A 12363-nucleotide genomic window follows, 5' to 3' on the forward strand; every position below is an offset into this window, starting at 1 on the left:
AGATTGCATTGTAATGTTTTTTTCCGTATTACAATAAGAAAACAGTTAAGTAAAAGTTGTGCGCTTAAATTTTTTTTTTCCTTGGTAGATGTGCTATGGGTTCGAGTGGGGGGGGGGGAGGAGCTCATTTCATTTGTCCTGGGCCCCTTGATTTCTGTTGGCGGACCAGCCTGGACCATCACTACAGGCCAAGGGCACCCACAGCAGTCCCAACTTTCCCCTGCCCCTCTATCAGGTGCATTGGTATGGTACACAATCACTCTCTCCCGGAGGGAAGAGGACCAGAGTAGGCCCAATAATCTGGCTCTTGGCTGCTGACCTGCCCCTCTCAAGTAGGTAGAGGCACTCCCGAATTTGGGGCGTCACTGCCCTTAAGTACAACGAGGAGGAGGGCACCAGGTCTGTCTCATGATTGGTCATGCCCAGGCCGGATGTCACCACCTCCCGCTGTCACTCAAGTGCAGCTCCTCGGATGGGGAAAACTCCATATCAACTACTGGCAACCTGATTGTAGCAGGGCTTACTGCCAGTACATGGGCAGAATAGTAGCCATCAGGTGACCTGGCTACATATAGAATTTAAAAATTGTGAGATTCCTGGAAACAGCAACACAATAGTATGATTAGTAGAAATGATTACTGTTTTAACAGAGATTTTATATGTACATGTTTATATACACACTCCTATTGCAGAAATATTTCAGTTTGAATAAAAAATCTAATTATGAGTAGTAAATATATAATTTAATCTAATTAGTGCCAACCAATGGGGACAGAAGCGAGTGCTTTTCCACCAATGCCAGTAATAGGTACTGCAGGCCCAAAAAACAACAACACATTAAATGCTAAATAGGTACAATAGGACGGTATGATACTTCTGTCTCAGTGAAATCTGGTACCTTTAAACAAGTGTGTTCAATGCAATCTGGCAACTCTGATGCTTTGTTAACAGTCTTCTGTTTCAATAAAGCTTTTTTAAAAAAAATCAATGGCAGCTGCAGCAGCGTGGGCCTTGGTGGAAAGTCGCTTGTTTATGACGTCAGCTTCGAGAAGACGGTCCCCTTTTTTCCCCTTCTTTCAAGGGTGCGGAAGGAGAGCGGCGGGTTGTGGCGGTTAAACTCCCCGTAACCATCATCTCCTGCCGCAGGAGCCGCATCGAGGAGAAGGGAGCGAGGAAAAGAGGAGGGGAAGGAAGATGGTGATGGTGGGGAAGACGAGCGCTATCGCGGCCGGGGTGTGCGGGGCCCTGTTTCTCGGTTACTGCATTTACTTCGACAGGAAAAGGAGGAGTGACCCCGACTTCAAGAAAAGGCTGCGAGAGAGTGAGACACCTCGGCTAGCTGGGAGATTTACACACACACACACACACACACACACACACACACACACACACACACACACACACACACACACACACACACACACACACACACACACACACACACACACACACACACACACACACACACACACACACCAGTCACCTGACACATGGGGATCAATACGTATTCACCTCTTGACATCTGGGTGATCTATCGAAATATATAAAACCTCTGACATCTATGTACACAGTCACCTGGGGGGGATCAATGCATATGTACATCTCCTATATGTTCATTATATAAATGATCACCAAAATCTCAAGGGGGTGAGAATGTGATGTGTTAAATATTAAATAGTTAACCCATGTGTTGCAGGCTGCTATGGCAGCGAATGGGTTAAATTAAAGTGCTATGGTGCAGAGAGTGGGTGCTGCAGTTGTATACTGTATGTATGTGCAGCACTGGTGGAAGTGTGGGTTAAATAAAGTAATTAATTTGTTTCATGTAATTAAGTTGCTAAACCATTTGCTGTGAATGTGTTGTAAATATTGTGATCTCCGTTTTAGCCACAATTCTATGCTTTAAAATAGAAAAGGAAAGAGGCTTTAAAATTTTTTTTTTTTTTGAAAATTAAGCATGTAAGAAAAGAAAAGCGGTGGTACTTGGGATTTGAAAGTAGTGAAAAAGTGTACTTTCAAGTGCCCTGGTGCCATCACACCATGACATCTGATCTAAAGTTATGATTTGCAGGCTGCTTTGTTGACTTCCTGTTTATCCTTGGAGTGACCTTCAGGAAATCCCCTGCAGCACCAAATCTCTAAACCCTTTGCTGTGAAGGGCTTCAATAGAAAAATATATCTGCGTTAACTTGAGGGCAAACCGCTTTTTAAAAATGTTTTACTTCCTGATAGTTTTGAGTATTGCTCGATCTTGCTCTCACGCTGTTTAATCAATACAAATATGAAGGTATACAAAAAGGGATGTTTTCATTTATTAAGGGTCTATGGGGGGGGGGATCGAATTGACGTTGTTTTTTAAACCAAAAAGATAGTTCTGCTGTCTTTAATTGTCAGATTTAAACAAAGTTCTCAATAAGAACTAATTTTTCCCAGAGCACTTAAAGCTAAGATATTTAGGTCAAAGAAATATAACTATTGGACATAAACTTAACGTTGATGGTAAAACCATTTGCGTTTTGTGTGATAGGTTGCATGGTATTATTTTGCCATAGAGTGACATGATATACTAATTAAATGTGTTCTGTAGCATTCATTATATTTTGATCTTTGTTTTTGTTGAAATTAAATAATATATATATATTTTTTCCTGTAGGAAGAAAAAAACAAAAGCTTGCTAAAGAGAAAGCAGGCCAGGCCAGGGTAAGATCTGTTAATGAAACTGCTTGATGATGCACCTTTCCGAAAATCAGGTTGCACTGTCAGTGTGAGGTGTTGATTATTAATTTCTTTATTCAAATGCTAATAACATTGGAACTGTTAACCCATTTGTACCCAGAGGGATCAGCAACAGTCTTCTGCAGTGTAGTGGTTAATTAAATCCACCTGTCTTGGTAAAAGCCTGGTTTTACATTTTGGGTAAATTAAAGGAGTGAATTTAGAGATGAGTAATAATGTTGATCCAAAAAGTGCATTTGTGCAGCAAAGAAAAACCTGAATGAACAATACCCCTCCCCCAAATGCTACAAAAGATTCCCATTTATCATCTCTTACCTAATTATTTTTAACGTAGAAACATGAAGTCTTATGCATATGCCTTAGTGTCTTTTCAGCTGTGTCCGATAATTGCTTTGGGTAGTTATGCAGCCAGTCCACTTCAGAACGTTTAAAGACCGTGTGAACTATATAAGATGGCAGTTGTGTTGGCTCATTTTATAGGAATTGTATGTTTACGATTGCTGATGCAACTAAATTACAAGTTTTTTGAGCCACACCTGAGTGATAAGAAATGAGTGGGGGATGTGTGTAGGTACACATACACACACTTTTATATATACAGTGGTGAGAAAAAGTTTGTGAACCCCTTAAAATTTTCACATATTTCAAATCTAAAATGTTATTAGATCTTCAAGTCCTGATAATAAATAAAGATAACCTGATCAAACAAATGACACAAAAACATGATACTTTTTCAACATTTATTTATCCACAAAGAATTTAACATTAAATAACAATGTGTGAAAAAGTATGTGAACCTTTAGATTCAGTACCTGGTGGCACCCCCATGAGAAGCAATGACTTCAAACTAAGCGTTTCTTGTAACTGCTGGTCAGACTCGTCTGTTTTGAGGGATTTGGGGCCATTCCTTGTTACAGAACTGCTTAAATTCAGTGATAATTGAGGGCTTCCTTGCATGGACAGCTCACTTTAGGTCCTGCCACAACATTTTGATGGGGTTTAGGTCCGAACCTTGATTAGGTAATTCTAAAATGTGGAATTTCTTCTTCTGCAGCCATTCTTTTGTAGATCTGCTTGTATGTTTAGGATCATTCTCTTCCTGCATGACCCACATTCTCTTAAGCTCATGGATGGATGGATGGCCTGACATTCTGCTCTAGAATCTTGTGATAAAATGCAGAATTCGTGGTTATGTCAATGATAAGCCGTTCAGGTCCTGAGGCAGCAAAGCAGCTTCAAACCATTACACTCCCATCACCGTTGTTGACAGTTGGGATGCGGTTCTTCTGTTCGCACGCAGTGTTTGGTTTTTGCCAAACTTAACGTTTCTCATTGATGCCAAAAAGTTCTACCTTTTGACTTGCCTGTTTAGAGTACATTGTTCCAGAAGTCTCGTGGATAATTTTATGTGCTCTTTGGTGAACCTCAGACAGGCAGCAATGTTCTTTTTAGAGAGCAGTGGTTTCCTCCTGGCTATCCTTCCATGAACACCATTCTTGTTCAGTTTTTCTGATAGTTGAGTCATGAACACTCGCATCCTGGATGGCCCTCCGCCGACTTAAACGTAACATGGCAAAAAACAGAGCTCCTCATACTTCCTCCCAAACCTGACCCTACTACCTCCTTCCACATTAGGCCTCGGACATGCTTAGCGCTGGCGTGCTGATGCGTGCTGAGGCTCAGGGAAAGCGGGTGCTTTCCCTGGCCTTGCGGTTGCTTGTCCTGCTCGCTGTAAGGGGGCGGGCACGTCACTGGCCGGGGGCGGGCACGTCACTGCCCGGGGGCGGGCCAGTGACGTCACAGAGCTGGTTCGCCCTCATTGGGCGAACCGCTCACGTGACCGACCTGTCGCGCCAGCAAGCGGGGGAATTTTAAATTTCCCTAAGACCTGCGCTTCCGGAAGCGCAGGTGAGCCCCTACTAAAGCTGGTCTAATTGCGGCTGTAGGGGCTCAGTGCTGAGCGGGAGCGCGCGTTAGCGCGCTTCCGCCAGCAAGCAGGCAACATGGCCGAGGCCTTACTGTTGGAAGTACAGCTCAACCCCCTTATAACGCTGTGCTTGGAGTCCAAACAATCACATCGCGTTATAAGTGGATCGCGTTAGAAATAATGTACAATTGTATGCATTGTACAATAAAGTATTTAAGATACCAATAATCGTGTTGTAAAGTATTCATAAATACAAAAATTGGGAGCCAAGCTTACATCGCGTTATAAGCGGATTCGCGTTGTAACGGATCACGTTATAACGGGGTTGAGCTGGACTATCATTCACCCAGTAGCCCAAGCACACTGCCTATGGGTCACACTCGACTCCTCTCTCACATTCTCCTCTCACATTCAAAACTTATCTAAAACCTGTCGTTTTTCCTTCACAATTTTACAAAGATACGCCCTTTCCTCTGTTACTCTACTGCGAGAACGCTGGCTCAGGCCCTCATTCTCTCCCACCTCGATTGCTGTAACCTGCTGTCCGGCCTTCCTGCCTCTTGCCTGTCTCCCCTACAATCTATCCTACAATCTATCCTAAACGCTGCTGCCAGAATCGCTACTCTTTCCTAAATCTGTCTCAGCGTCTCCCCTGCTGAAATCACTCTCCTGGCTTCCTATCAAATTCCCCATCTCGCACTCAATTGTCCTCACTTTTAAAGCTTTACTCTTCTGCCCCTCCCTACATCTCAGCCCTAATTTTTCGTTATGCGCCATCCCGACTCTTGCGTTCTGCTGAAGGATGCCTTCTCTCTACCCCCTTTGTATCTAAAGCCTTCTCCTGCCTTAAACCTTTCTCACTGACTGCCCCACACCTCTGGAATGCCCTTCCCCTCTACCTGACTTGCACCCTCTCTATCCATTTTTAAGACTCGCCTTAAGACACACTTGCTTAAAGAAGCATATGAGTAGCACAGTGGCTAATAATATACACATGATACATAAAGCTTGGCCCCCTGCACACACTTACCAGAACTCCCTCCTACTGTCTCTGTACAATCTACCTACCAATTAGATTGTAAGCTCCTCGGAGCAGGGACTCCTCTTCCGAAATGTTACTTTTATGTCTGAAGCCCTTATTCCCATGATCTGTTATTTGTGTTATTTGTGATTTATATGATTGTCACATGTATTACTACTGTGAAGCGCTATGTACAGTACATTAATGGTTCTATATACAGACATTAGCCAAGGCAAGAGTGGACTGCAGATCCTTGGATGTTTCTCTGATATTCTTTGTGACTTCCTGGATGATTTGCGGGTTTGGTCTTGGAGAGATTTTAGTAGGACGACCGCTCCTGGGTAGAGTGACTGTTGTCTTGAACTTTTTTCATTTGTAGACTGTCTGACCGGGGATTGGGGAGCCCCAAATCCTTAGAAATGGTTTTGTAACCCTTTTCTAGACTGAGCATCAATAACCGCTTTTCTGAGGTCCTCAGAGATTTATTTTGATCGTGGCATGCCTTGTTTTCACACCTGTATGGTGAAGACAAAACTCACAAAGTTTCTGATCTTCATTTAATATTTAATATTTAAGAGAAGACTGGTTTAGATTCAAGAAGGTAATCATGGAAAAACTATGGAATTTTTGTAATTATCATTGGGGTTCACAGAGGTATTCTTGCCACTGTACAATACCATTTATTATCTGATTATGAATGACACAGCCATTATGATGGGTTTTTTTGTAGCTAGTTTTCTCAGATGTCTTCTGTTGCTATTGATTTGAAATCCATAACTTTTAGTTGCATGGATCTTATTCTAAATCAACTAGCACAGTGATGGTTCTACCTGCTTTAGATGACAAATGCTTTATCCTATATTTGTATTTACAGTATATTGATCCAGAAAAAGGCAAGCAAAATAAAACCCAGTGAAATTTCCTCTCGGGAAAAATAAATTCCTTCCTGACTCCAAAATATTGTAATAATTATTACACATTTCAATGTGTATGTATTCATGTTTTCTAAAATATCAAAATATTTTAGGTTGGAGAGAGGCATGAGGAAATTAGATTTTCAGTACAACAGTGAAGACTACTTTTGACATTGTTACTGTACATCTTGTTTTTATTCTGCCCAATAATAATTAATTTGCACATTATTTTATAGTTACCTGATCTTAAAGACGCCGAGGCGGTCCAAAAGTTTTTCCTTGAAGAGATTCAACTTGGAGAGGAGTTACTAGCACAAGGTTGTACATTTATTTATTTTAATTTTGTGTGTGTGTGTTTTGCATAGGTTTGAAGAAGGGGGTCTCCGGCGCTGAACCCCATTAATTTCGGCTCTGGGACCCCCTGCTTCCTGAGAGAGAATCCTCTGAAGGGGGTGCTGGTATCTCGTTAAAGTTTAAAGCTCCTGCATCCCGTGGGCTAATGGGACGCTGCACCAGGTGACGTGACTGCTTCCTATTGGCCCGCAGGACGCGGGAGCTTTGCAACGCCCCCATTACATGAATCCCAGCTAGCGAGCTAGAGCGGCTATCGGCTCCACTTATGGAGGTAAGCATCCCTGGAGCTGAAATAAACGTGGTTCATCTCTGGAGACCCCCTGCTTCAATCCTATATAAAAAAAAGGAAAAAAGCTACCCGCTTGGTTTGCCGCTTTAAATAATGTATGCTTTCCTTTGAAATTACCATTGCACTGTGAGGGAATGCCACTAACGGCAAGCTATGAGATCAAATTATTTAATATTGTCGGCTTTTGTCAAGTGCTTTGCATTTGTAATCCGTGTCTGAGAATGTAAATGTAGGTTGGGTGTAAATCAATGTATATATTTCTGTTCCCAGGCGAATTTGAAAAGGGTGTTGATCACTTAACAAATGCCATTGCTGTATGCGGACAACCCCAGCAGTTGCTACAGGTTTTGCAGCAGACTCTTCCACCGCCTGTTTTCCAGATGCTCCTGACTAAACTACCAACAATCAGCCAAGTAAGTAGTTTTGTACGTTTGTTTTGTACGTTTGTTTTGTACGTTTGTTTTACACTGAAGGACACAAGCAAATAATTAATGCCACACAGCCATTGCTTTATCAAGGGATGTCCCTGTAAAATCAGCCTCTATCTATATCTCAAATGGAAATATTACTGTATGCTCATTTGCATGTCTTAGAGAGGTTGCAAACCTTTGTAAGGATTTAATAAAATGCTAGGATGCTTGTATGTTTGAACTGCTGTTTTTGTCGTTTAGTACTTGTATTCATGCCAAAAAGCTGTATTATTTAAAGAAGTGTTTTTTAAATCTTTGTTCAGTTATGAGGAAGCTTGCATGGGGTTTAAAAAAAAACAAAAAAAAAAACTTGCATATATAAACATTTTTCCATAAATAGTTTTATTTGCAATGTTAAACTATTTATTAATGAAGAAAAAATATTTATTCGATATTCGTACGACCATGATTATTTCTTAGGTGCATAGAATACTTTTGCTAAGGTTACAGCCCAATTTTAATGGTTTCTACCCTTTTTAATAGGTAAAAAAAACTTGTTGCAGATCATGCCGTTTTATTCTTTATATTTTTTTTTTGTAATGTAATTCTACATCACAAACCTGTGTATATATATATTTTTTGTTTTACAGAGGATTGGAAGTGTACCAAATTTGGCTGAAGATGATGTGGAGTAAAAAATGTGACCACAAAGAAAGTGACGTTTCTTTCTTTTTATCTTTTTTTTTGTTTGTTTTTTTTTCCAATGCAGTAATTTGTGGGAGGTAACAATGAAATGTGATTACAGGATCGTATATTACATTGAATTTGATCTAAAAAAAAAAAAACCTACAAAGGTTTTACCTTGTGTAGGATTAATTGGCAGGATATTATTTATTGGTTTGGTAAATGTGTATTTGATAACTTTTTATTTTGTTAATACACTATGCGGTTTACCTATAAATCTTACATTTCCTATAAAATATGTGGTTATAATGTACATATCGTAAATGCTCTGTTTTTGGATAAAGGCAATAAATGAATCCTCCCTTTGGACGTGTCACACGCAGAATCAATGTTATCGTGTTGTAGCACAGATTATGCAGTCCTTTTTGGTGTCTTAATATGGCTACATAATGGTTTTAGATGTACTATCATTTAGAACTGTGTACTTTGGCTCCTATTCATTATTAGGTGAAGCAATTTTCCCCTTGAAGTTTTAAACTCCATTTATTCAAACAGGGCTTAAATCTCCTTGAGTAATGGGACCATGGCTTCAGAGCATATTAAGTCACTGCTCATGTTAGAGAGTCAAGAATCTACCTGCATTTGGAGCTTTCCTACTGGCAATGTCTATTTCCTAAAGACTTGCAATGCTTTATGTACATTAAAATATCTCAAAGAAAATGTAATGGTGGCTACTGAGAAATAGAAGTTATTGGAAGAATTTCAGTTCTGATCCTGCAGGCATCACCATATCCCTGCTCCTTTTCTTCACTTCACCAGTCTAAGGACTGCCTTTCAATAGAAAAGAAAATTGAGGCATGTTTTGTATTTTGTGCATGTATGTACACCCTTCTCTATACTTTATACAATATATACCTTTTTTTTTGTAAAAGATAAGGCCGCGCTTATAGTCACGGCGACGCTGACGTCATGTTGCGGTTACTGAAAACATTGAATTGACTGGCGATCGCGAACAAGTCGTCGTGTCGCTCCTCCTATAAGCGCACACGACGGATTCCATATATTTGTTTTGAGTCGCTGGGACTATAAGCGGTGTGTGTGTGTGTGTCTGCGCGCCTGCCTGTCTGCGTATAGATATACGTGTGTGTGTGTGTGTGTGTGTGTGTGTGTGTGTGTGTGTGTGTGTGTGTGTGTGTGTGTGTGTGTGTGTCTTTGTTTCAGGGAAGTTATGTTGACTCGTGCCAAGGATATGTTAGAAGATCGCCAACAGGTCTGATTTATGTAATGTGTAACACCCCATGATGGTAATTTTACCTATTGTGTTGCTGTTATTTTAATGCAGGAAAATGGCTATTAAAATTGGTGTTGTAGAGGCATTCTGCATTTGAGGTTAGTTTGCTGGAGAGTTTGACATTCCATAATGCGCTCTCATATCAAAATGACTGCCTTAAAAATACAATTTTTTTTTTTTTAATAAATCAGTTGTGTAGTTTTGGATAGTACTTACTGCTTTAAAAAAAATTATATATACACCTATCTTCCCTGCCCTTTTTAATGAGTTTTAATGTATGTGTTACCATTTCAGAAGCCACAGCTCTACCACCTTGGAACTAGGCATCCATATTGGGAGCCCTGGAAGGCATGGGATCATGGGAGATCGTGTTGATTGGCATCTTTGCTTACTTTTAAGGCAATATAATGAACTGCTGCATCTATTGGCAAATGGCAATAGCCAATGTCACTTTAAGAGGTGCTATAACTTTTGTAGGTTAGGTCAGCGGTGCGCAAACTGGGGGGCACGAGACTACCTGTGGGGGGCCCTGCGCTTCGCAGAGGCCCTTAAATTTAGTGCCAGGGGTGCTGCAGGGCCTCTGTAAACCTTTATTTACCGTGGCTCCACACTTGACTCCGCAAGGTTATGTGATGTCACGTTGCTATAGCAACGTGACGTCATGACGCCGGGTGAGGGGGGGCAGAGGGGTGAGGTGACTGCCGGCAGGGGGCGCAGGGAACAAAGTTTGCGCCCCCCCCCTGGGTTAGGTCACTAGCCAGCAATATCTACGTAAACCACCAGCCTCTTTTTTTATTTTTTTTTGTGTTGGATGAGAAACATCCCAGATTAGTACGGTTTGTTACAATTTGCACTATGAAAGGTGTATATACTAAGGTAATGAAGAAGCGATGTTTCCACTGTTCTATGTACATTTGATACTTATACCTCTTCCAAGCAATAGTACAGCAACATGCAATCTGGGCCTTCTGCTCCAGGCACAAAAACAAGAGGAGCTGTCCTCTTCACACCTCATTCTTCTGGACCTTCCTGCTGTACTTGAAAGTCGCCAATTATGTAAGGTACCAGTAGAGGAATAAGTTTTATATAAGTCAGGCCTGCACAACTTTGTAAAGTGAAAAGGGCTGAAATGCTCCAAGGAAAACAGATTTGGCCCGCACGGGTAAAACAGCATTTATTATTTAAAATTATACTTTTTTTTTTTTTTTAATCCTGTCAAGGAAGACTAGCACTTTTACCACCTTTATACCTTTTTGGATCAATCCACTAGGCAGGACAACATTGTTGAATAAAATGGGGTTTATTTGGTGAGGGGGCCGTCGCGGGCCGCACAGGGAGTCTGGCGGGCCGTATGTAGTGCAGGCCTGATATAAGTAAATGTGGGAGAGGATTTATCTGTTAAAGCACTTGGCTTCATGGTCCGCAATATTGCCTTTTGAAAAAAAATTACTTATTAATATACAGTGGTGTGAAAAAGAAAGTACACCCTCTTTGAATTCTATGGTTTTGCATATCGGTACATAATAACAATCATCTGTTCCTTAGCAGGTCTTAAAATTAGGTAAATGCAACCTCAGATGAACAACAACACATGACATTAATATTGGTTCTACAAGCTATTGAATCATAAGGTATACTTAGTTTTTCACACATGGCTTCTCCATTTTGGCTTTATTTTTGTTAAATAAATCATGACACGGTGTAATATGTCGTGTTGTTCATCTGAGGTTGTATTTACCTAATTTTAAGACCTGTTAAGGAACAGATGATTGTTATGTCCTGATATGTAAAACCATAGAATTCAAAGAGGGTGTACTTTCTTTTTCACACAACTGTATAGAAATACCTGGAATGCAAGTATGGCATAGGTTACCTATACCTTAGTTGGATTAGATTGTAATAGACACTCCAAACAAAGCAGCAAAACGTCAAAAATCCTGTTGTGTTTTTTTTTTAATCAGTTCTGTATTATTAGATAAAACTGTCTGCATTTTTTTAAAACTCCTAATGCTTTCTTAAAAAAATGATTTTCTTTTCAATGTACTGAGCATCCTTTTGGTTGCTCCAGAACCAGTTAAAAAGTCATACAGTATGCACGTTTTGAAACAGGTTCTTACACCTTTTTTGAGCTTTGATGGTGTGTTTCAAACAGCAGACTGTCTATTACTCTGGAAGCTGTAATAATAATGGGTTACACGTACTAATGTAATGAGATATCTCATCTGCAGCATAGTCAGAAGTCAGCCATTATGTTAGGCACACAATCAGGATTTTTACAGATTTATTAACAGGAGCATTAAACGATTGCCAGCTAGGGTAAAAATGTAAAATTATACATGGTCACATGCTTTACATTTACAAATAAGAAAGAAGAAAAAAAAAAAAGATGACTGCAGTACTGCTACTTTATACTGTGTTATAAAAATGTTTTGCAAGGAAATCATGTATTTCAAGTATGTCTATCCCTATTTTGGTTTTCTTTCAAACTGCAAGTGGGAACTGGTGCTAGGATTCCAACTCGCACTATGCTTTATCGCCTAATGTCCATGTGGATATAAATATCCCTCATATATTTTCTTTCTGTATGGAGGAGAGTGTTTGTCACACGGATCCCATTTATTACTTACTATTGTAACCAGGATACCTGAAAAAATAAACAATACATTAAATGTACACACAATGTTTTTACTAGCAGACCATAGCATATATTTATCCATACAGTTACAGATCACTTTCT

The 12363-nt window shown here is 40.2% G+C and overlaps 1 protein-coding gene across 1 annotated transcript; it reads left to right on the forward strand.

Annotated features, from left to right (window-relative positions):
* The first annotated feature begins 1025 nt into the window (after positions 1 to 1025).
* Positions 1026 to 8713, forward strand: TOMM20 (translocase of outer mitochondrial membrane 20). Its single transcript, XM_075596775.1, has 5 exons — positions 1026 to 1321; positions 2654 to 2700; positions 6835 to 6916; positions 7512 to 7654; positions 8302 to 8713. The coding sequence occupies exons 1-5, from the start codon at positions 1195 to 1197 to the stop codon at positions 8344 to 8346; spliced, it is 444 nt and encodes a 147-aa protein (XP_075452890.1). The 5' UTR covers positions 1026 to 1194; the 3' UTR covers positions 8347 to 8713.
* The last annotated feature ends 3650 nt before the right edge of the window (positions 8714 to 12363 follow it).

Source organism: Ascaphus truei, chromosome 4 (genome assembly GCF_040206685.1).
Source record: "Ascaphus truei isolate aAscTru1 chromosome 4, aAscTru1.hap1, whole genome shotgun sequence".
NCBI classification, from domain to species: domain Eukaryota; kingdom Metazoa; phylum Chordata; class Amphibia; order Anura; family Ascaphidae; genus Ascaphus; species Ascaphus truei.

Bases quoted from the DNA above. Each gene is read 5' to 3' on its own strand.
- TOMM20 (XM_075596775.1), top strand. From the start codon at position 1,195: ATGGTGATGGTGGGGAAGACGAGCGCTATCGCGGCCGGGGTGTGCGGG. The intron at 1,322-2,653 runs GTGAGACACCTC...TTTTTCCTGTAG, and splicing joins CAAGAAAAGGCTGCGAGAGA to GAAGAAAAAAACAAAAGCTT. The intron at 7,655-8,301 runs GTAAGTAGTTTT...TTTGTTTTACAG, and splicing joins AACTACCAACAATCAGCCAA to AGGATTGGAAGTGTACCAAA.